The sequence below is a fragment of the Delphinus delphis genome, chromosome 9, assembly GCF_949987515.2.
Source record: "Delphinus delphis chromosome 9, mDelDel1.2, whole genome shotgun sequence".
Lineage (NCBI taxonomy): Eukaryota > Metazoa > Chordata > Mammalia > Artiodactyla > Delphinidae > Delphinus > Delphinus delphis.
Genome location: NC_082691.1, coordinates 104,556,166 through 104,581,632, shown reverse-complemented (window position 1 = coordinate 104,581,632; position 25,467 = coordinate 104,556,166). Strand labels below are relative to the sequence as shown.

The 25,467-nt window shown below is 39.1% G+C and overlaps 1 protein-coding gene across 5 annotated transcripts in view; it reads right to left on the bottom strand.

The window, feature by feature from the left end:
• The window catches only part of RBM33 (RNA binding motif protein 33), a 114,316-nt gene that overhangs the window by 78,402 nt on the left and 10,447 nt on the right, over positions 1-25,467 (bottom strand). For 3 of the 5 annotated variants that reach the window (XR_009520706.1, XM_060021188.1, XM_060021189.1), the window contains exons 2-6: positions 21,247-21,325; positions 14,981-15,029; positions 13,404-13,480; positions 10,858-11,170; positions 7,051-7,167 (exon numbers count right to left, since the gene is read on the bottom strand). Coding sequence is in view for 4 of the 5 variants with exons in the window: in XM_060021188.1 (XP_059877171.1) it covers positions 7,051-7,167; positions 10,858-11,170; positions 13,404-13,480; positions 14,981-15,029; positions 21,247-21,325 (635 nt within the window). In the remaining variant the exon portion in view is untranslated. The remainder of the gene's footprint in view (positions 1-7,050; positions 7,168-10,857; positions 11,171-13,403; positions 13,481-14,980; positions 15,030-21,246; positions 21,326-25,467) is intronic. The other 2 variants (XM_060021190.1, XM_060021191.1) reach the window with 1 other exon arrangement.

Genomic DNA, 25,467 nt, shown 5'->3' with positions numbered 1-25,467 from the left:
AACTGGCAAAGGCCACCTCACCACATAATCAAGGCTGACATTGCCAGGGAGGTCCTGTACCCAGTGGTATGATGGAATGAGGACACCTAACCTCCATGGTATTCTTTCCAAAAACCCATAACCCCAGTATAATCATGAGAAAAACATCAGACGAGCCCAGGTTGGGAGACATTCCACAGGACACCTGGCCAGTACTTCTTTAGACTGTCATGGTCGTGAAACTCAGGAAAGACCAACAAACTATTACAGACCAGAGGAGACAAGACAACAATGTGGTGCCCTGGACTGGATCCCAGAATAGAAAAAGGACATTAATGGAAAGAGGACATTAATGGAAAAACCTGCAAAATGGAAATTAATTTGGGAATATAGTTAATAGCTTTTAAAGCCAATTTAATTCACATTAATAAAACGGGGGATAAAAGTCACAAGATTATCTCAACAGATGCAGAAAAAGCATTGACAAAATTCAACACTCATTTCTGATTTAAAAAAAAAATATCTCAGTAAACTAGACATAGAAAAGAACTTCAATTTGACTGAAAAACCTCCAAGTAGCTTATATTACTTACTTGATGAAATATTGAATATTTTACACCTACTATGAACAACAGTGCCCTCAATGTTTCTATTCTACATAGCACTGGAGATCGCAGCAAAAGAAAGAAATAAAAAAACTAGTAGGAAGAATTAAACTGTTTATCAACAGGCAACATGGTTATTACGATGTTAGTTTTCCCCAAATATGATCTAAAGATACAATGTAATTTTCATAAAAATCCCAAACAGATTTTTAATAGATACTGACAAGTGAATTACAGAATTTATATGCAAAATTCAAAGGACTGAGAATAGCCAAAACAATCTTGAAAAGGGAACAAAACTGGTGAATTACACTTCCTGATTTCATGCCACAGTAATCAAGATAGTGTAGTATTGGCAATAGAACAAAAAAGAGATTCCAGAAAGAGACCTAAACTTAAGTGGGCAATTGATTCTTAACATAAGCACCAAGGCAACTCAATGGGAAAGCCTTTACAACAAATAATGGTACAAAAACTAGATAAACTAATGGGAGAACTGAGACTCTCACACATGACTGGTGGGAGTATAAACGGTACAAACACTTTGGAAAACCATTCAGCTGTTTCTTATAGCATTAAACACACTGCTACCCTGTCTCAGTAATTCCACTCCTAGTTAATGCCAAGGGAAACGAAAAATTACATTCACAAAACGATGTGTAAGATAAGCTTTGAGTTATTCATAATAACAAAAACAAAACTGGAAACAACCCAAATATCTATTATCAGAACACAAATAAGGTATATCCATAAAATGGAATGAACTGTTGACTACTGACATACACAACCACTTGGATGAAACTCAGAAACATTACGGTGAGCAAAAGAAGCTAGGCACACAGCATTACATCATCACAAACTGACTGTATAAATGTATGCAAAGGAAAGACAAGGAAAGACTAATTTAAGTCAACAGAACTAAGAACACGGCTTGCCTCTGAGAGGAGTCAGGACAGACTAGAAAGAAACAAGGGGGAATTTTCTGGGGTGATGAACTGTTTCTCACCAACAGAAGGATAGTAACTTGGATGTATCAAAACACTGAACGTATACCTCAGATCTATGCCTATCACTGAATGTAAATGTTATCACAATTTTAAAAGTTTCAAATTTAACTAGTGCAAAGATATTTTTAAACTTCTCACTTGTTCCTCTATACAAGCCAAAACCTTTTTAACCGTGTTTGAAGACAAAAGCATCACTGACACTGAAGTGGCTGTATAATTAGAAAGGCTTGAGAGTTAGTCTTCATAATTAGGTCTTTCTAATTTGTTTCGAGTACAGTGATTCCTTTGTATTAACCAAGGAAGAACATTAGTTAAATAAAAGGAGCCACTGAAAATAGACCTTTCAACTGAAATTACTTTTTAGTTCCATAATTCAGATTCTAATGTGTACTTAAACATAACTCCTAGAAAGAAGTCATCTGAAAAACTGCAATGTGCCTTCCACCTCCGTCTTAAGCAACCCAGAGCCATGAGCACTGCAACGCAAGGTGGAGTGCAAAGGTTTGGTTCATCAACACGCTGCAGACAGTTAATTTAAGAAAATGGGTCAAAAAACTAGGAAGACACCAAAACACAGGTGTATGCGGCAAAATAAAACTGCTGCTCTTCCCTGAGGACTATATAATTTATTTATACTACTAAAAAGGATGGGAGGACAGCCCTCCAAAAGCAAAGACTACCAAAAGGTACTGAAATAATACCTCCCAGCACCCACAACAGTACCGTGCATACAAGTTCTCAATAATGATCTCTTTGACTGACATTCAGCGATTCCACTATGAGGAAGAAAACAAGCCCAAAACATCTGTTGCCAGGAGAAAAGACCAGCACAACACCTGCCTCCAAGAAGGACTATTAAGTCCTGAGAGCAAAGAGCAATACAAAGAATTTTCAGTCAGTACAAAAACAAGCAACAAAAACAAGGCAATAAACAAACCAACAATCAAGGACAGAGGATAAGGAAAATGTGTGAGTGACTTTTTAAAAATATTTTTAAATACTAGATATAAAATTAAATTATGGAACATACAGCTTAAAAGAAAAAGCAGATAATATACCTCTTAACAGATGGTATAAACTATGTAATCTGGATGAGAGTTTACTTTCTTCTCTATAAAAAGAGTCACATAGAAAACAAGCATTAAGATGTTTCAAGTGAGTTAGCAGCAACTGGAAATCACAGGAGTTAAACAAACGCATTCTACTTCTTTCCCCTCCAAATCACCAAGGGCCAAATTTTAACCTCTCTGTATTTCCCTGTTCACAAAAGTTATTTTATTCGTGGCAAAAACATTTTAAAATATTTGACACAGAGAGTATAAAATAATCCCACCATCCAGAGGTGATCACTATCACCATTTGTCTTTATCCATCCAGACATGTGTCTGAGAGTCACACACACACATTTAAACATGCAAAGCTATGGAGGAACCTAAGGGGAGGAAATCTGTTAGCTTGCTCTTTTCACTTAACGCATCACGAGCCTCTTTCCATGTCCAAGAGAGCAAGGGCATCCTTTGGCAACCTGCAGTCCCCTGACCATCATTTATTCAACCTTTTAGAAAAATCTATTTACATTGGTTCCACTTATTTTCAACGCTGCAAATAAATACCCACTGCATGTGTCCTTGAACAGCACATCTTAGATTAACTCTTGGATAACTTCATCAAAGTGGAATTATTGAGCCAAAGGACTTTCAGGCTTTTGATACTGTCACGAACAGTGTAGGGTCTGCAATTTTACTCTTCTTGCAAGTTAATAACGTAGCCTGCCACTGTTTCATGGAGGCTGTGAGAAGGCACGAGACTCTCAGCCACAGACTAGGACAATTTATTACTCTTAACAATAGCAGTAGCATTTGGGTCCAGCTCCCTAAGCCCCAATTCCCATTGGGCCATCTGACGAAGAGGGCCAGGTGACCCTGTGCAAAGGTAGCTGTATTACAGGAGGGGCACTGAGTTTAGGGAACTGTTATAATGAGCAGAAGGCATGGCTGCCCCCTACTCCAGAGAAAGATACATCTTTCCTAGATGCTGCTACAAAAACATCCTTGAAAAGACTGTCGGGAACAAAGGAGGTGCTTTGCTCCCCCGAACATGCAGAGACACGACAGAATTGTGGAAAATTCTTCTGGCAGTCAATATTTCCAAAATAATCCCCCCAACAGAATAAAAAATACCTGACCAATAATTTTGATTTTTCCCAATATTAAGACAGGTTAGAATTCTCAACTGTTATAATTTTTATTTTATTGAATATATTTTATATACTTAGTGATCATTTGCTTATGTTATTTTTGGATTACTTTCTCACATTATTTGCCCTTCTTTCTACAGGAGTGCTCATCTGTATATACGGAACATACTGAATATATTAACTCTTCCATACCGAACATATTAACTTTACTACATATACTAATTCTTAGGCTCATGTGTAAATATTTCCTCATACTGTCTAAACTTGTTTATAGTGTTTTGGGGTATTTCTCTATGACTTTCTAAACTTGTTTATAGTGTTTTGGGGTATTTCTGTATGATCAAATCATTCTTTTCCTTTACGGCTTAAAAAGGCCCAATACCAAGAGTAGCAGAGTAGTGAAACCAAGACAACTTGGTACTCATTTTTACTCATTCTCTATCATGTTCTTAATCATGAAACTCTCAGCTTTAACTGAATATGCTGTCACCTAATAAAACACTATATTCACCAGTCTCCTTTGCTGTGAGGTACAGCCACGTAACTAAGACGTAACTCATGAGATGTTTACACAGTGTTGTTTGAGAACTCTGGGACATGTCTTCAAAGGGTGGGCATGATCTCATTCAGTCTTCCTGCAATCCACTGCTTGGATGTGGACCATGGTAAGACCAGCAGCCCTGGAGTTGTACCATGGAAATCTGGAAGAAGCCTGGGTACCTGATTACCTTGTGAGGCCAATACCAGATCTGAAATGCCTTCTGGAATTTTTTGACATCATGAGAAATAAACTTGCACTATTTGGTGAGTTTTCTGTTTTGCAGGTAAGCCTAAGGCTAACACACCATTATTAAAACATTAAAACATTTTCTTCTAATACATGTAAAGTTTGGTGTGAATTAATCTGAGATCAATATTGGCATAAGGTACAAGAAAGGTATCTAACTTTTCCCCCGATGACTAAGGCTTCCTAAGTATGTCTGAGATATTGTTATATTAACTCATACATGTTATGAGTTCATTTACTTGAGGGCTGGGTCTGATCATTCATGCTCCTCCAAAGATAACTCTCTCCCTCAATCTGTCTGTTCAGAAGACACTGAAAATGGAAGGTAAGATTACCATTTTTTTAAATAATAATCCACTTTTGCTTCAATATTTTAATGAATACAGTTCAGGAACCAAAGTCGGAAACATCTAGATCTACAAGTCATACCTTATCAGTTCCCGAAGGCACCCAAGCAACAGCATAACACCTACCAGCATTCTTATTCTTTAACTGCTTTACAATAAAACAGTTTATATCTCCAGAGATCATTTAAAGCTTAAAATCTACAAAACCTTTTCTCACTCTAAAATATGCTACAAACACAATACATTATCTGAGTAAGGAGAAGTATTACCTAAAATGCTGAAAGAATAAATTACTGGGCGGAAAAAAACCACAATGGAATTAATTTTCCAACTACAAAATACTACAAACTAATGAAGAGGAAATGAACTAATTAATGGGCGCTGGATTCCCAGGTTTCCCTTTCAACTACTCACCCCCAGAATGACCTCCACAGCCACTTCCGTCTGTCCCCCCCAACGCCTTAACAGCTTCTTAGATTTCTCTCTCGGAGATCTTTTGCCAAAACACCCTTTCACAGGTCTGACCTAATCTAGGCTCGTACTGGCTTTGCACTGGGCGGAACGTGGTGCTAAACACGACCCACTTAAATCTGGTCTCCCTGAACCTCGGTTCGGTGGCTCATCACTCAGAACAGAGCAGTCACCAGTAGGAGAACCATTTCTTACTTAACATCTTCTTTAGCTTTGTCTTGGTTCCTTGGGCTGAATATATTTGCCTACAATTGAAGAATCTGGGAAAAGGGAGCGTTCTACTATCCTACCTTTTCTCTAAGTTTCAAATTATTTCAAATAGCAAGAGAGACAGAGAGAAAGCACAAAAAGAGAAGTCAAATTTAGCTCGTTGGGGAAAAGCAAGGGTGTCCCAGAAAGTGTCTGTACGTGATCATATACTCTGTCGTAGCATTATATTAGGGAAAAGATAAGGGTAAATGTTTTGTTTACTGAGTTTCTAAAGCACTGGTGTAAGACCTAAAGGAAATGACCTAAGCCAGAGAAATACCACTTTTCATGATCTCTTGGGAAAAAGAGGGAAAAAAGTATTAAGGAAAATAACTGAGAAAAAACATTATTAAGGAAAAAAAAAATTTTAACCCACAAGTTCTAAGACTATAGAATGATTTTGTGGCTCACATGCTTGACCCATGGGACAAGTTCTAAGGTTGGAAAACAGAATCTATAAGCCTCCATCTCAGAGCACACCTCTATGCATCCAATGACATCTATTTTTCCAGACCTACTTCACAGGCTGCCTCCTCCATAAAGCCTCAACACATCCCACCCCGGTTCCCCAATCCATCCTCAAGACACACACCCGACCAGAGAGGCCCCCTGTGTGACCCGCTAAAGCATGTGCCTGAGCCTCTCCTCCAGGAGGTTTACTTCTATGTTTCCATCACTGGGATTTGCCCACGTCTTCTCTCCCTTTTATGAGGCTGCAATTACCTTGAGCACAAGAACCAAGCTTCTCAATCATCCTTATTTCTTCAATACCTAACACAGCACCTAAATCCAGGGAACTCTGCAGTATTTTTTGAATAATGGTCAAAATTAACTAACGTTAACTAATTTGAAATAATTACAGCACTCCTTTCAAAGCACTAACATATACTGCGCATTTCAAAACATTTCTACCCACACTCCCATAAAACATTTAAAACATTCTTAGGGGCCTCCCTGGTGGCGCATTGGCTGAGAGTCCGCCTGCCGTTGCAGGGGACGCGGGTTCGTGCCCCTGTCCGGGAGGATCCCACATGCCGCGGAGCGGCTGGGCCCGTGAGCCATGGCCGCTGAGCCTGTGCGTCCGGAGCCTGTGCTCCGCAGCGGGAGAAGCCACAGCAGTGAGAGGCCCGCGTACCGCAAAAAAAAAACACAAAAAAACAAAAAAAACATTCTTAATACTCAAAGGGCAAACAGCTATCTGGAAGCCACAGCTAACCAGAACTCACTGTCCAAAGATTCTAGAGAGCTCAGGGTTTTGTTTTTGTTCTTTTTTTTTTAACTACACTCATACTTCAAAGAAGAGATGTATCAACTTTTTGCTAATATTAAAAAGATGCTCATTTTAAATCTGGAAGAAAAAAAAAACTCCAGCAAACTTTTGGACTCTTTTGAAAAGATGAACAAATACCTCTTCAGTTTCAGGAGCAACCTGGGAATCAGTAATCTCATCTAATTCCTCTTCAGCAACACAGTCTTCCTGCTCTTTCATCCCTTGTTGCCCACAAGCCTGCAAGTATTCTTCATCCTAACAGCCATTAAAGAGAAAGTAAGTTTTTCTCATATAGCTTTGGGGTTTTTAAGCACTTTTCACCTTCATGACTCATGCTTAGTTATGTTAGCAAATTTTACTATGGCAATTATCAGACTGAGCAGAAAAGCACTAAGCACAAAACCAGAATGGGGCCTCCCCTGAGTGTTCATGGGCGCAAGAGAGCAGTATGCCAACCCAATCGCTGCAGGGAGTGATACGGACCCTGCTTCAACCTCCAAGGGCCCTGACAAGTAGCTCTTCTTCAAATCCAACACTAAGGAAATGTAATCTTAAAAAGAAAGTGTGTATGTGCTTGCACAGAGCAGCTCAGCAGCAGTACGGGGGCTGGAATCATGCCCAATTCGAACCGTTTTTATAGCAACAGAAGACAACAAAAGTATGGGCAATTCAATTCAACTCAGGAGCTGTATTAAAATTACATGTTAGAATTAGTTTCTCCATCAGCCGCTCCCTTGAATCAGAAGGATGATTCCAGGTTTGCATGAAATGTAAGGGCATGGCAGCAGGCAGGCATCTCTTGAGGGCATAGGGAAGGAAGCAGGCAAGCTGGCTAGAAACAACAATTGCAAGGAAAGAAGGGCTCCTGCAGGTATCACTACAAGTAACAAGATCTGACCCCTCCAGGGGAGCTGAACTCCCCAGTGCCCCTGGCCACCAGCTCAAGTGAACAATAGGCAGGAAGGAAGAGCGGACCAGCTGCGGGACCTGCACAGCCCTACTGCACAGAATCCAACAGTCTCTCTACAAAGAACAGCAGCTGTACCCAAGGTGACAGACCACCTTAGTCCCCACAACCGTCTCGCAAGACTGTCCAAACACACTGCATTTTACTTCCCCAAAGAAACTGTTACCATCCTACCTAAAAGAGCAACTATCACTACCCATGATTCACTGAGAGCAGAACTGTCGGATTTCAAATAAGGCCATACGATGCTAATCAAAATTGTCAGCCAACATACAATGGAGAATAGTCTACACCACTGAACTCTCACTGGGAAACAAAAATCTGCTATCCATTACATAAATTACCAATCTGAAATTGTTCTTACAGAACAATGTCTTATGAAATCTCAATCTATGTTAACTTTAAAGGCACTAAGTAAATCTGGTTGTGCTCAAAAGTATAAATCATCTGACAGTGTTCTCATATTCTGTTGAATAATAAATAATATACATCTCTTCCTAATACAAGAATACAAGTTTTTACATCAAATCCCAATTCACTCTCAAGATTAGGACAGCAAAATTCAAAAAAAATTTTTTTGAGTATGAAAGGAAAGAACACCACAATTTACTACCAACTTTTTATGGGAAAATGCAGTTTCTTCATATGTAAGATTGTCCCTTCCAATTGTAAAATTCTGCGATTTTATGATTCCACTCCCAGTTATACACAAAATTCCTCCCTGTGACGTTACGTGTGAGCTCAAATAGACAGAACATACTCGTGATGAGTACAGAGTTAATTCTAGCTTTAGAGTATGAGTTAACAAGTCCTAAGTAGGACATGAACCACAGTTAAATAAACCATTTAATAAACTAAAATACCACTGGGATACACAGGACTGCAATCTACTCATATGTTCGTTACTCTAATAATGAATAATTAATTAATCTGTGCACCAGTGACAGCCTAAGACAGTAAGAGGCCCGCACTGCAGAGCTGGAGAAAAGTATTTCACAGCTTAAGTCCATTTTTCTCTTCCCATGCAAAGAAGAGGCAGTGCCAGATTCTACCACTGTGATGTCTATAAAGAAACCAATAATCTTAAAGAAACCAGAAAGAAAGGAAAGAATGAGTGTGGCTGTAAAGCCGGATATACTGAGGTGAGCTGACACTGCTCACAGACAGACATTTAACTTCGCCTTGTACCTTTAAACTTTACAACTCTCTGTGAAAATATTTGGACACATTCAGTTAAGTAAATTTAAGATTTTTTTAATTCTGAAAAAATTTATTTTAATGCGGAGAAGTACTGTGAGTATAATGAATTTGCATTTTTGTCTTTTCAATACGTGAATCTTAGGCACAAGATGCTGGATAGTTAAGTTGGATTTTATACAACAAGGGGCCTAAATGTAACCTCAAGTTTGGAAAATAAGAGAGGGAAAGTCCTCACTTACTAAAAATTCTCTTTACAACAAACTCTGCAAGAACACCAAAGTGAGAGATACCTCGTATGTGACCATGTATAAGTGCTATCAAGCACTTTCCACACTGTGATTTGTTCCACTAAAGTCTAAGTTCACAGAAGGCAGGGGCCACGCTTTATGCTTCATATTTCAGCAATACTTACGTCCCCACTGCTTGGACACTGGTAAAGATCTGTTGAGCTTTTGAATTTACAAGGGATGTGACTGACTGACCATCTTATTTTAGGGATGAGCAGTAGAAATACTAAAACGCTCTAACCAGGGAATAACGGGGCACATTTTTTAAAGACCTTGGCTTAATTTTTAAGAATCATTTTAATTTACAGTGTCTCACTTTAACATAGTATATGGACACACCAGTAAACCAGAGAGCACCTGTCCACACTACTGAAGGATTTATTACCAAAAGAAACCGTTACAGAGTTATCGGAAAAACAAGGACCCATGATGCCTTTTACAGGATTCTGTTTACCAAACCTAGAAATATTTTTTCATTACTATATCTACTAAAGAGAAAGCATTCAAAAAGAATAAATCTTAAAAATAACACTGCGATATATAAACGCAACTGTGTTTGGAACTAAATATTCTAAGGCTCCACGTAAACGATTAGTGTCTTTCAAAACTACACACACACAAATTTTTTATCAAATGAAAAATTACCTACTCTGAATAGAAACATTAAGAGATAAAGGCAGAACTCTAGCCCTAATGCTGCATGCCTCCACCCCATTCCAGCAGCCCCACTCACACTGCACCTTGGGGGAGACCAGCACCCTGAAAACCCTAAGATTCTACTGCACCTATGGAGGTCATGCCCTTCCAACATAAATTTCTTTTAATGCTTATTTCAAAAACAAATCTTTTTTAATGATAACATGAAGACAGATGAGCAATCTTTCACTAATACCTTTTTCTTTCTTGACAGTTCAACCTAAAAAAAAAAAAAGCTACCAACCAAAACCACCTTTCTGAAATAAAAATCAGTGCAATCTTTGCTTCCTGATTACAGATAACAAATTATGGGTGACATTTCCTAAACTAACCTCCAATCTCTTTATTCATGTTTAGACAGTTCTCAGTTACAAAAAAGGATGAATGAACAGGACATCAATCACTCTGGAATATTAGCACCTTAAAGATGTCTTTAGCAGGTCAATAATCTTTTCACCTTAGAAGGACTTTATCAGATCTTGTCTAAAGCCTGGATAAAAGCCCTGCATTAAGTACTTCTAACAATTGGCAGTGTATCTCCACCACACAAAGCTGTTTTCTTCCTCAAGGTCACGATTCTGTGCAGCCTTCCAGGATGACAAAGGAGCATTACCTCCGGCCAAACAAGCTGTCAACACAAACTTTGTCAGAGCACAGATAAAGAAACTGGCAGACAGTGATAATAAGGTCTAATTTCCCGCCCTCCCAGGGGAGGGAAACAGATTTCAAATCAGTCTAGAAACCTGTACCCAGGCAGCCATGCTCTCTTCGGCCATACAAAGGAGAAAGACTCACTGTGAACTCATCTAAAGGCTCGTTGATCTCGATGTCTAACACCTCGTCGCTGTACAGCGGCTCCTCCTCCGGCTCCCCCGCGTACTCGATGTGGTCTTCTGCCAGCTCAGCACCGTGGCCTTCATACTGTCCTTCTTCCTGGTACTCAGGAGCATACAGTTCAGATCCATCAGACTTGTGATAAACGAGTTCATCCTCTCCTTGTTCATACTCGGATTCCTGTTCTCCAGACTGGTCATTAGTGTTGTCAGACAGTTCAAACGATGTGACCATGCCAGATGTGGTATTCAGACTAATTGTGACACCCTGAGAACTAGAGGGGACAAAAATACAAAGAAAGGCAGGCAACTGGAGTGAAGCTCAAAACTAAATCACTGCATAAGTTAACTGTTAGAAAGACCAGTGAAAAGTTACTCCAGTGGCTGCTCAATGCACACTGACAACAACGACTGCAAGCAAAACTCATTGTGCTCCCTACTAAGCCAGCACTACAAACCCTCCTGCACACCGCAGAGCTCAGTGCACTACACTGAGCCAGGGCCAGCACCAGACTCCTACTGCATAAGGCGCCCCCTCTATCATCGGCTGCAGCTTATGTGACCAGGAGAACAGAGCAACCATGAGAAACAGGTCTACCTGGCAAAAGTCCAGGACTGAAAGCAAATAGACTATGTTTCATTCTAACTTCCAGAATGAAATGGGTGGTATCTATTTTCTAAAACATCCAGGTAAAACTAGGAGTATTACTCTATAAACAGAAAATCATAGATGGAATTTTAAGAACAACTTGTTTTCTTTTTTAAATCTATGACGCAAACTATAAACTCCTATTTAAGAAATCAAAATATTAAAAATCTGCATGAAAATACATTTCAATGTTCAACTAAAGTTTATACTAGCCACAAATTTTTTTTTAAAAAGTTAATTTCTGGGCTTCCCTGGTGGCGCAGTGGTTGAGAGTCCGCCTGCCGATGCAGGGGACGAGGGTTCGTGCCACGGCCCGAGAGGATCCCACATGCCGTGGAGCAGTTGGGCCCGTGAGCCATGGCTGCCGGGCTTGCGCGTCCGGAGCCTGTGCTCTGCGGCGGGAGGGGCCACAGCGATGAGAGGCCCGCGTACCGCAAATAAAAAAATAAAAAGTAAAACTCTTTAAAAAAAAAAAAAAAGTTAATTTCTGAGTAAAATAAACGAGGGCAGTTTTAAAACTGCAAAAAAAGAAATCACATTCCACCTGTTAAATCACAACAGATAAATGTCAAACAATTAAAAATGCATAATAACACTTAAAACACAAGGTTTTGTAGCTAAATCTAAGTTTACACTTATTAAGTATCCAATCCTAACAAAAAATTGAACATGCCACATACACTTGAAGACATATGGCTAAAAACATTCCAAAGGTTTATTTCAAGGGCAATTTAACTAACTCAAAAGATCAAAATATAATAATGATGTCACGGAATGGAACTGGGAAACAAATAACTGACAAAATAAATTAATTTAAAACTTGTTACCCATTATGTTAGAAAAACTATTACAAATCTATAGCTCAACAATGAATGGAATATATTTGTTAACTACATCTATAAGCAAGAAGCGTCTCTATATTTTCACAATAAATGTTTCCTCATAAAACTGAAAAAATTGTTCCACCGAACAGAGTATACTAAATGCCTCTTCCTCTTCTAATTGCGTTACTATGTCGGCAACAGAAAGATGTTCTTTATTGCCATGCACTGAGTATTTGTGCCCCCCCCCCCAAATTCATGTGTTGAATCCTAAAACCCAGTGTGATGGTATCTGGAGGTGAAGCCTTTGGGAGATGCCTAGGTCATGAGGGTGGAACCTCTGAATACGATCAGTGCCCTTATAAAAGGGACCCGAGAGAGCTCCCTCACACCTTCCAACCATGTGAGTACACAGTGAGAGGGCTGGGGGTCCTCACTAGAACCCAACCAGGCCAGCACCTCAACCTAGGACTTCCCGGCTCCCAGAACCGTGAGAAATAAATTTCTGTTCTTTGTAAGCTACCCTTTTATGAAATTTTGTTATGGCAGCCCAAACAGACGAAAACAACTATATTCAGATAGTCAACTAGAGGCGAAGTACAGTCCAAAGGAGTTTTCAAAATGGCAATTCAGTTACTAGATATGTATAGATAAAAACTGTCTAAAATGAAAACAAAAGCAGTAACATCAAACTGTGACCAACAGTATTAAGAGTGGGGGGCCACTGCCCCCCGTCCAAATAAAAGAATTCTTTAAAAGAGCGGTGCATATACCTGTACTGAACTTTTATAACCAGCACTCAACAGAGCTCTCAGAGGTCATTAAATGCAAGACCAACACTGATTTTAAACAGTTGATCTATTTATAGAAAAATATATATGGCTTCCACATCAAAGAGTTATATTAATATCCTGTTTACAATATAATCATGTTAAAGATACAGTGCTACATTATCATTTATATCTCACTATAATTATAAATTAGTCACTAGAAATTTAGTTACATAAAGAACATTTTTAATGAGCTAATGCTGAGTACCTGAAATTTTCTTCGTCTTCGTTATCACTCTGCAGAAGATCATCATTTAGCTCCTCATCTGACAAATCCGACTGATTCTAATTAAAGTAAGAAATCTAATTAATGCATGTTACTTCCACAAAAAAAGACTTGTTACAAAAGTGCAAAATTACGTTGACTGGATTGTTTCTAACCTTGTTATTAAAACACCTACCACTCAGAAAGTTTTCTCAGTTTGATATAACCATTTGCCAGTCGAGATTCTACATATGGCATACTGGCTAACTACCCCAGACTAATTTTTATTTATTTATTTTTAATTAATTTATTTATTTATGGCTGTGTTGGGTCTTCATTGCTGTGCGTAGGTTTCTCTAGCTGCAGCGAGCAGGGGCTATTCTTCGTTGCAGTGCGCGGGCTTCCCACCGCAGTGGCTTCTCTTGTTGTGGAGCACGGGCTCTAGGGCGTGTGGGCTTCAGCAGTTGTGGAGCGCGGACTTAGTCGCTTCGCAGCACGTGGGATCTTCCCAGACCAGGGCTCGAACCTGTGTCCCCTGTATTGACAGGCGAATTCCCAACCACTGTGCCACCAGGGAAACCCCAAACTAATTTTTAGATGCCCAGTCAAATAAGTATAGAAGCAGCAAGCATAATGATCATATTTACTATAACCCTTAATGAAAGAAAAAAAGGAACGAGTCCTTTGGCAGTATCCTATAAACAAGTAATTTTTTCTTACCACAAAAAAAAAAAATGGGGCTTCCCTGGTGGCGCAGTGGTTGAGAGTCCGCCTGCCGATGCAGGGGACACGGGTTTGAGCCCTGGTCCGGGAAGATCCCACATGCTGCAGAGCAACTAAGCTCGTGCACCACGACTACTGAAGCCCGCGCACCTAGGGCCTGTGCTCCACAAGAGAAGCCACCACAATGAGAAGCCCGCGCACCACAACGAAGAGCAGCCCCTGCCCGCCACAACTAGAGAAAGCCCACGCGCAGCAACGAAGACCCAACGCAGCCAAAAAAAAAAATATATATATATATGTGTAGAGTTATGTATATACATATACACACGATATATAGATAGATATACACATCAGCGATAACTGCTTTCAAGTTTTTACTTGATCAAGAGTTTAGGAAAACCTACATCAGGTTTTAGACTTTTATTCTTGTTTATCTGAAAATGTATCATATTTATGTTTATTTTTATGCTTATCTCTGAATATTCCCAAAAAGTAAATCCCAGCTCCAATATGCAAATACTAACCACTGAATGTTAAGGAAGGAGCTGCCGCTTCCTTTGGGCAAGTGGCAGCTTTGCTGCCGCCTTCAGAGATTCAGTGCCTGCTAGAGTGCCTTGTCGTAGCAGGAGCTAAAGTACTTGCTTCAAAGGGTTTAGGGCTTGAATTCTAAGTTATCAAAGAACTTACTAACAAATTAAACACTCAACTCTTTGTGCATTTAAAAAGTAATTCGATTCACAAAATTTTAATCTATACCCAACTTTCCAGTAACACATCCCATGCATAAGATGTATTCCTATATTTTAAATGCAATTAAATAACTATCATTTAGTTTCAGGAAGACCTGTATTTCTTACCTTTTTGCCAGAGAGCAAATCTTCTCCAAGTAAGTCATCTTCAAGTTCACTGTGGAAAAAAGAGACATGACAATGTATTATTCCTATTACACACTGCGAAGTTTGTCGACCACTGGGAAATTTATCCAGGACTTTAGGGTTTGGGTACTTTCACATTAAGTTTGCTACATTTTCCTTTATTAATAATGAAAACATATTTTCAAATACATAGGGAACATCTGGTCCTTTAAGTATGGGAAGCTTTGCTATAACTAGCGGCTCTCACTAGACTTCTAATCGTAGTTTTTTCACCTCAATATGAGATCTTAATTTCTCTGGACTTGTTCATTAATGAGCAAGAAGAAACTATAATACAATATCTATGCTTTCTCTTACCTACGATGAAATAGGAAAAGATAGATGCTCAACATCATTAACTAGGAAAATTAAAAACCAAAATCATTGAAAGACCATTTAACACTCAAACTGCGAAAACTGAGGAAGTTTAAAAATGAAAAATAAATGCTGATGAGGACATTCAAGTAAATCATAACTAAGAGAATTATCTTTATAACATGGGAGTCATGTCAGCTGTCCGCAATTTTTTGTCAGCATGTTTATGCTTTGAAGCAATCAGAAGGAGTTTTTCTCATAATTAAAATACAAACCCTTACCAGATGAAAAACCTGAAGACATTTCCCACTGTATGTTTCTCTAACTGATGAAGATGGCTACCACTAAATTACATCTTTTAAAAGCAGATGACTAAGGACCAACAACTAGAAAGGAGGAAACGCAATGAGGCTATGATTCTAGGTACAGATGCCAATGGAGGTTTAACTGCACCAATGTTCTTACTATGATTTGCTACTTTTTCAATAAGGGCTCTGGTTACAAATATCTGTAAGTTCTATAGGTTTTGAGTGCTATTTTACCCAAAACCCATGTTTACTTCTAGTGTGCTACTGTGCAGAATGCCAGAATATCCTGGAATGCACATAGGAAGTTACAACAGAAATTCTATATACTACTTTTTAGAACCAGAAACAACTCAACAAGTCATTTCATTCATGCACTGAATACCTCTTTCATTATTTTATGTTACCCTACATAAATCGTATACCATCATTTTATAGATAAAGGAAATAAGGACAAGGTTAAATGATTTGCCCAAGGTCACACAGCAGAGACAGATTCAGGATGAGAACTTAGCTCATGGAAAAAAATCTTTCATGGACCTGTATAAGTAAAACAGTTATTAGAGACTAATGTATAACTTCTTCCAACATTTTCAATCCACAAATCACCTAATCATCTTTCAGATACAATTTTTGTGTCTTCAGTGTTACAATCATTTTCCATGGACGAGGAAAAAGTGCTTTCTAGTCACAATATTTACAATAAGCGGATTTGAGAATCTGATTCCAGATAACCCCCCAAAAATACAAGCACCCCTTTGAGGACAAGCACCCCCTGAAGCATCCCTCCAAATAACTGAAAAGGGGAGGTAATCCCATTTGCCCCAGGGAAACTAACTGAGGAGAACTCTTAAAACCATAATATGAACAGGTACTGGTAATCATATAAGCAAAAATCTAGAAAGTATTTGTTGCTGACAAATATATGGAAATAAGAAATCAGTCTTGCACTACCACCTATTTTTTCTAAACAAAAGCATTTTTTAAAAGAAGATAAATGAAAACTTTACCAGTTGTAAATGAGTGGAGTGTACAGAGGTGGAGAACAGTTGTTTCCATGACTAACAAAGGCAATAACAGCATGAAATAAGAAAGCAAGACGGGAGACAGAAGGATTAAGTGCACGCGACTACAATATGCATAAATTATAGCTCAAGAAATCACTAACGCCCATTCAGTGTGCTACATGCCAAGAACCACTCCACGCGTTTCACACATACTCGCTCTTTTGTTGACATAACACAACCCCAGCAACCAGACACCTACATCATTCTCCATTTTTTTCAACGTGAAAACAAAGACGCCAAGATGTTAAAGAACTGGCCCAAGGTCACCCTGCTTCCAACTCAGAAACCAGTAGATGAGTTGAGACAGTCTGGCTCCAGAGTCCAAATACTAACTACTATGCACACACCCCACAAAAGTTAAATGTAGTTAGTTCTCTATTGTTATCATAAAGTTGGATCCTTACAAAGAGGTACACAAAAGGGAAGAAACTTGTAAACTACGAAACACTACCAAAATTACACCAAGGGTCACCAAAAGCAACAATGAACCAATGGGACTGAATGGTCCAAATCGAGTCCTTTCAAAGGGGTGAGCAGTTATGCTCGTGGACAATAACGATAACTGTTCGGAAGCGAAAGGAGTACCAAAAGCACGAGGAGGCTTCCTGCATTCACCTGCAGAGCTCCCACAAGATTTCACCAGTAAACACTACTGGAGGAAGAACAACCTCTTTGGCAGGTATTTCTTATCAAAGATGAGAGACAACGATCTCTTAGGGAGCAAGTACATTTTTACTAACAAACAGAATTATACTAAAAGACTTTTTCAGGAAACAGGTATTTTGCAGGCAGTCACCTGGCTGCAGCCTTTCAAAATGAGAAATCTAAGTGACAACAAAGACTGCACGTGAGCTCATCGTCTCTGTGCCTGCCTACTCCAGGCCACCCTCGTCTGGTCCCTGCCGGCTCCAGGCCCTGGATGGGGTCTCCAGGAATGGCTCCCACGGGCTCTCCGTTCCCCCGGTCTTTCTTCTGGATGGGCTCGGCCATGGGAGGTCCCAACGGAATGTCACAAAGTGAGAGGAGAGACTGCCCCCCCCCCCCACCTGCTCAGCTCCAGTTCCACCCCACACAAGCGCAGCCCTGGCTGGGCCCTCAGACAGCCCTCCCCCGCAGGCCTGCGGCTGCTCCCCCAGTGTCACACCTGCTTCTTTAGCCCTGCCCCTAAACATCCCCGTCATCAAATGACCTTCAGTGGAGACCTTCTCAACATGCTCTTACCTACCGGGACGTACACTGGTGTTTTCTGACTCACTCTTCTAAACTTTCAAACTTCTCCTCTACCATCCAGCACATGGAAGAGGCTATTTTATGCTTTAAAAATATCAAATAAAGAAATACATATGATACAGAATCTTCATATGCAAACATGCACTGAAGATGAGTGAAGAGAGGGCACTGGGACAAATGCTAGTCACACTGGAAAGAACAAGAAAAACTAGAGCCCTGTCTCACTGCAAACAAAACCCAATTCCTTCATAGCAGAAGACCAACTAATGTCATGACAACCAAAATAAATTCCCACTGAACAAATACTGGGACAATTCAAACATTAATAAGAATAATAACTACAATGGATTAAAAAAACACATGCAGTATTTAAATCTATGAATTTGAAATGACTCAAAAATAGAACTCACCTCTGGAGGATGCTAAGGAACTGACCCATTCTTTTGAAAACTGGTAAATAAAAGTAAAGAATCAAGCACTTATTCCGTACCTCAGAGGAACCAAGTAGTTTACAGAATTACCACAACTAACAGAAAAAGAAGGAATGACAGAATGAGAATATCACCACTTGGATCGTCTAATGGCTGGTTACACCACAAAAAGTTAACAAGATATTGTGAAGCTCCTGATGGAGGAACATACCACCAACTAAGACACTGCAGAGCCCCTACTCCCGCCCAAATTCAAACCTGAATCTGATCAACCTCCAGATCTAACTATGAATTTACAGAAAATGCAAGATGAAGGAACATACTAAAAACACTCCAAGAGATGCAATCACCAAAAGTAGAAATTCTCCAAGATAAACCCCTTGTTTCTTCAACAAAAACTGTGGAGAGAACTTACAGATGAAACAATACTTAAAAGACCTACAAATAAATTATGATATATGGATCTTATTTGGATTCCAAGTCAAACTATAAAAGGACACACATCCACATTATATGTACGTGTATTTGTATACACTTATATATGCATGAGACGATCAGGGAGATGTGGACATTAATAAGACAGTCCTATTGAGGGGCTGCGTTTTAGCTATAACTCTATTATGGCTATATTTATAGAGCCTTCATTTTTTAGAGAAATACAATCTGATATATTTTCAGATGAAATTATGTCTGTGATGTGAGGAGGGTTACAGAGATCACATATAAAACAAGAGTGCTTCCCACTGACACTGTTGAAGCTGAAGGATGGTATATTGCCTGCACTGTACTATTCTCATATACACTTGAAATTCTCAATAAGTAAAAAAAAAAAAACAAAAAAAAAACAATTTAATCAATTTCAGGAGGAAGGACAGAACGGAGGAAGAAAAGGAAGGAAGGAGGGAGGGAGGGAGGGATGGAGACCAAAAAACACTTTAAAACTTTCATAGGAACATACAGAATACAGGGTAGGGAAGAATTTCTTGAGGACAAAAGGCAGAAAGCAGCTTGACTGACATCACATGTCTCCTGAAGAGGTGGCCTCAGGAAGGCCACAGTGTCACCAAAGAGCGCACCTTACTTACCAAATGCACAACCTGAATCTAGGCTTGAGGAGACACTAGCAAAACCACACTTGAGGGCTGCTACAAGATAAACGGCGTGTCCTCTTCAAAAATGTCACGTCGTTAAAGACAAAGCCTTTATAGAAGCCTTTACAGAAGTCTTTAAAGACAGAATTCTTCCAGATGAACAAACAAAGAGGAGGAAAAGAAACTCATTTTTGGCTAGAAAGCACATTACTGGGACAACTGACAAACCTTGGATAACCAATGCAGATTCAGAAGAAAATGGCATGATACAAACTACTGCAAACTACTGTCAAAAGGTGCAGGAAAGAAAAATGTTCTATGTGTGTGTATGTGAGCATGTAAAGAGGGAGAGAATAACAGGAATATGACAAAAAGCAACTGTGAGTCTGAAAGAAGGGCTTATAAGAATTCCTGGGTTTTTCTTGCAACTTTCCCATAAGTCTGAAAATGATTTCCAAATACATTTTTCATATTTTAATTTAAAAAATAAACAAAAACCATACAGGAAAAGATTATAATGATATTATTCATAAAAACCTACTTGAAGACTATTAAGTTTAAGACAATACATGCCACAGACTGGAAGGAGATATCTCTAAGTGCAAAAAAACAAATTTCAAAAAGTATAAAGAATCCCTAAAATCAATAAGGAAAAGACAAACAACCCAAAAGAAAAAGACAAATACTACCAGATGACTAACAGAACAGAAAGTCCAAATGATGAGTAAACTATGAAAATACACAAGATTTGACTCAGCTCCCCATCACAGTCTTTTAAATAAAACTAGTTATCAGTACTTCCCAATAGGACCACTGCTTATATAGAAAACTTTGCTCTAAGCTCTCACTTTTTTATGGACTACCTTAAGAGTCATTGAGGGTAATCAACTTTATGTAGACTATAAGAATTACACAGTTTTTAATGTAGATTTTTCAGTAAAACTTCTGGGACATCACAGTTTTCAAACAGCAACCAGGTATTCTTTTCACAGCAGTATATCATTGTTGTTCCTTATTCAGGTCTATTGACCTTCATTATCAAACTTTCTGACTGCAACTCCAAGGTAATGTTCACATTTTCAACACAGTATTTAAGATAGTAAGAAATATGTAACGAATAGTCATCATTTGAGAACTCCCAACTCAAATGAAGGCCTCTGTGCACTTCTCCAGTGCACATCCCTCTAACCCCTACTAGAGCGCCTTCCCAGAAGTAATCACTCCATGGAACTGACATCTATCATAACTGTCGACATTTTTAATAGAGTGTGTGTGTGTGTATGTGTGTGTGTGTGTGTGTGTGTGTATTCCTAAAGAGAGATTTCCATCTTCACTAGCTATCAGAGAAATCCAAATTTAAACTATGAGATACCATTTTACACAAATTAAAATAGCAAAAATGTTAACGTCTAGCCAAATATTATGTAGGATGTGGAGGAATTCTGTTGCTATTGTTGTTGCAGGCATACAATTACTCCAATAATAGCTCTGGGTGCCCACCAACTCAATACCATCACTGTATAAAAACAGAGAGATAAGACCCCCCGTGCTCCGCTGGCAGCCCTGAGACAGCACAGGCCTGGGGTAGAAGCCCACTACAAAGCCTTCCACCTGGAGTGCTCACCCCTGCCCTACTTTAGCCCAGTAAGGACCAGCCTACCCAGGAAAGAGCATCACTAGCTAACACACTGCTCAGTAAAGATCTCTGTGTGGCCTAGCGACAGGAGATAAACCAGCATGGATCCTGCACGTAACCAGGGGTTTCCGCACCTGTCCCAGTCCTCGTCTGCAGCTCTTCTCCTCCAGGACCGCTCTGCACCAGGCTTATCAAACTGGTCAAAGTCATCATCTGTGAGCGAGAGGCCACGAAAGTCAGTCTTACTAAATTAAAACAGACACACATTCAAATACTGAAACAACTTGTTTCATTTAAGGATTCCTGACACGACATTTTAAAATACTAAAATTTCATATACAACAATTATAAATGCTTTAGCCATTTTTAATAACTAAAAAATTTTAAAGCACATATCTACCTAAAGAACATCAACTTACTAAACACTATTAGGCATGAAAACTGACAGAATAGTTTTTTAAAATCATAAATTTAAGTAAAACTGTTTTCTTTATAAAACAATGGTTTTTGAGTACATATTTTTTACTACAACTATATAAAAGGGGAAAATTGCCGCCTTGCAAAAATTAAAGAGACTTTTCTAATACTTTTTGAAATTTTTACATTTTTCCAAATTAATCATGGAAAACAAAGACCCTATTTAAGGGCAGTAGAGATAATGTAGAGAATTAACAAACAATAGAAATACAATACAAGCTACATACACAATTTTAAATTTTACTACTGTTCACATTTTAAAAAGTGAAAAGAAAAAGACACAGAAAACAAACTTATGATTACCAAAGGGGACAGCGACGGAGGGAGGGAGGGACAAATTAAGAGTACACAAACTACCATACATAAGCAAAAAGGATTTACTGTACAGCACAGGGAACTATATTCAATACCTTATAATAATCTATAATGGAATATAACCTGAAAAAAAATAACTGAATCACTTTGCTGTACACCTGAAACTAACATAATATTGTAAATCAACTATACTTCAATTTTTAAAAAAAGAATTAAAAAAATTTTTAAATAAAGACGAAATTTAAACAGGTTAAATGTTAACAACATTTTAACCTAGCGTATCAAAAACATCATTATAACATGTACTCGATACAGAAAAGATTAAGATATTTTACATTTTTTCCCACACTGAGTGTGTATTTCACATATACACCACATCTCCTACCTCATTTTCAAATTTACTTTTATTATTAGGAAAATCAAAAAACTGGAATTTAAGTTTTTCATCTTAGAACACATGCAAGCAAAGAGGCTTGAGAAGCAGCATCATGTCTCCCCAGAGAGCCTACCTAGGGGAGCGAGATGACATAAACATAAAACCCCAGGAATTTTTTCAGCCTGGGGCTAGAAATTAACCAATAAAGTTCTAGCAAGGTAATACATCAATTCCTACCATACACTACCAAACAGAATAGGTGCTTTAAAAAGAAGAAGAATGAGAGATATTAAAGAATTAGCATCCTTGGGGAATTCTGCTTCCAGTATAACATCAGGAGGAGCTCCAGGAACCCACTCTCTGTGAAACTGGTGAAAATTATTTTTGATGAAATGACTAATGTCTCTGGAATTGATTCTAAATGCATACATTAAATGGAAAACACTCATTCAAGAAATCTACTCAAATTTGGTAAGAACGGCTACAGGATTCTGTGGGTTTTGAACCAGGACCCACTCACTCCTCCCCCTCGCAGTTCAGTGAGGCATCAACTCCATCCCCTCTAGACCAGTGCAGCCAAGAACACACACCTCCGCATTCCTCCCCCTACGCAACCTGCCTGGCACTGAGGCTAACTCCCAGGCGTGAGAAGGAGGCAGGGGTTCCCTTCTTTCACCCAGGCCCCAAGTGTGGTACAGACGCCTCTGGCGCCCAGATCACCCCTGCCCCAGCTCACGGGGTGGGGGTTTCATACCGAGAGGTAAGCAAGCAGATCCAGGGCTACTGCCAGCACCCGCCCCCCACCCTGCTGCCACCCAGGCACTCGGCTCCTAGAGCAAGGGTGTCACCCAAGAGACAAGTACATCACTGTCCCCACCCACAGCACAAGAGTTGGGGCTCAGAGTGAGCCCAAGGGGCAAAGCAAACCTTGTAGCAACAGAGCTCCAAAACTCTCTAAGAGGAACTAACTTCGTTATGAACAGAGTACAGAAAAAGTCCTAAGCAAAAGGCGCTCTCAGAAACAGTGAAGGTTTTGGAGAGAGATTATTAAAAAGGTAAGAGTCACTGGAGATAAGGACTGAACTGCAGGATGCCTAGTGGACCAGAGAAATGAGGAGACAGGGGCCAGTGCCCTCACTTACTTAGAACAGATCTCAATCACTGACCTCAGACACTATCCAATCAAAGGAGTCTGAACTTGACTGGTCAGTCTGTAAAGGAAATTATGGCCCAGGGCACTGTGGAAGGTGTGGTCAGAGAAAAAGACAGAAGGAGCCCAGCCAAAGCACCACCATCCCAGGGTGCCTGTGGGCATGCCCAAGGCTGTGGCCCCCTTGAGGAGTGACATCAGAAGCTTCACATTGCCCAGAGTGGGGTGTGGGGTGGGAACAGACTTCACTTAAAACCTAGCTGGTCACCAAAAAGGTAAGCAAGCAAGTAAAAACAGGGCCAGGGTGGAGAAGTGGGAGACCAGCACTCAGACATGACACAATATATTATCTAAAATGATTTCCAACAAGAAATTACAAGACATGCAAAGAAGCAGGAAAGTACAACCCATCAGAAAAAAGGGAGGCAACAGAAACTGCCTGTGAGGGACTTCCCAGGCAGTCCAGTGGTCAAGAATCTGCACTTCCAATGCAGGGGGCATGGGTCTGATCCCTGGTCAGGGAACTAAGATCCCACACGCCACGAACGTCAGCTTTAACAGACAAACTGGCCATTATAAGTATGCTCAAATAACTAAATGAAACCATGATTAAAGAACTAAAGGAAGGTATGATGACAATGTTGCACCAAATAAACAGTATGAATAAACAGTAACTATAAAAAAGAAGCAAAAAGAAATTCTATAATTGAAAAATAACTAAAATGAAAAATTCACTAGAGGGGCTCAACAACAGATTTGAACTGGCAAAAAAGAAAGAACTGGTAAACTTGAAAACAGATCAACAGAGATTATCCAATCCAAAGAACAGAAAGAAAAAAATGAAGAAAAATGAACATAACTTCAAAGAAACGTGAGATACCATTAAGCACACAAATATATGTATAATAGGAGAAAAAGAGAAATAGAAGCAGGGAGAAATATCTGAAGAAGTAATAGCTGAAAACTTCTCGAATTTATTTGTAAATATTAATCTACACATTCAAAAAGTTCAACAAACTCAAAGTAAAATAAACACAGAGATCTACAAATACACACATCATAGTCAAAATGTTTCAGAGACAAAGAGAAAACCTCAGCAGCAGCAAGAGAAAAACAACTCATCACTTAACAAATGCGATAAAATTAACAGCTAATTCTCATCAGAAACAATGGAGGTCAGAGGCATACACCAAGTGCTCAAAGAATTCTATATCCAGCAAAACTATCAAAATAAAGGTGAAAAAAAGACATTCACAGCTAAACAAAAACAGAAGAAATCTGTTGCTAACTGACTCTGTAGTTGATTGAACTGTGTGCCCCAAAATGACACATTTAAGTCCTACCTCCCCATTCCCCCACCTGTGAATGTGACCTTATTTAGAAACATGGTCTCTGCAGACATAATCAAGATGAGAGTATTTGGAAGTTAAATAGAAATTTAAGACTTTGCAAAGCTCGTTTTAAAAATAAATGGTACAGTACTATCGTTTCTTTAAAAAGATGAAATTATACTGGATATTAGACCTAACAGGACACTCAACTCAGCAGCAGAATATACATTCTTCTCAGGTGTACACGGAACATTCTCTGGGATATATGTTAGGCCATAAAACAATTCTTAATTAATAGTTTCAAAAGGTCAAAATCATACAAAGCATACAAACCTGACTAAAGAATGGTTGACCCTTGAACAACACCGGATTGAACTGCATAGGTTTCACTTATGTGTGTATTTTTTGCCAATAAATATGTACTACAGTACTACACAATCCGTGATTGGTTGAATCCACAGATGCAGAACCATGGATATGGAAAGCCAGTTGCAAAGTTATGCGTGGATTTTCAACTGCATAGAGGGTTGCAGTTGACCCCTATATTGTTCAAGGGTCAACTGTATAATAAAACTAGAAACAAACAGAAGAAGGAAAACTGAAATATTCACAAATACATGGAAATTAACCAGTACACTTCATCAACCCATAGGTCAAAGAAGAGATAAGAAACAGGGAAATAAGAATGTACTTTGAGAAAAATGAA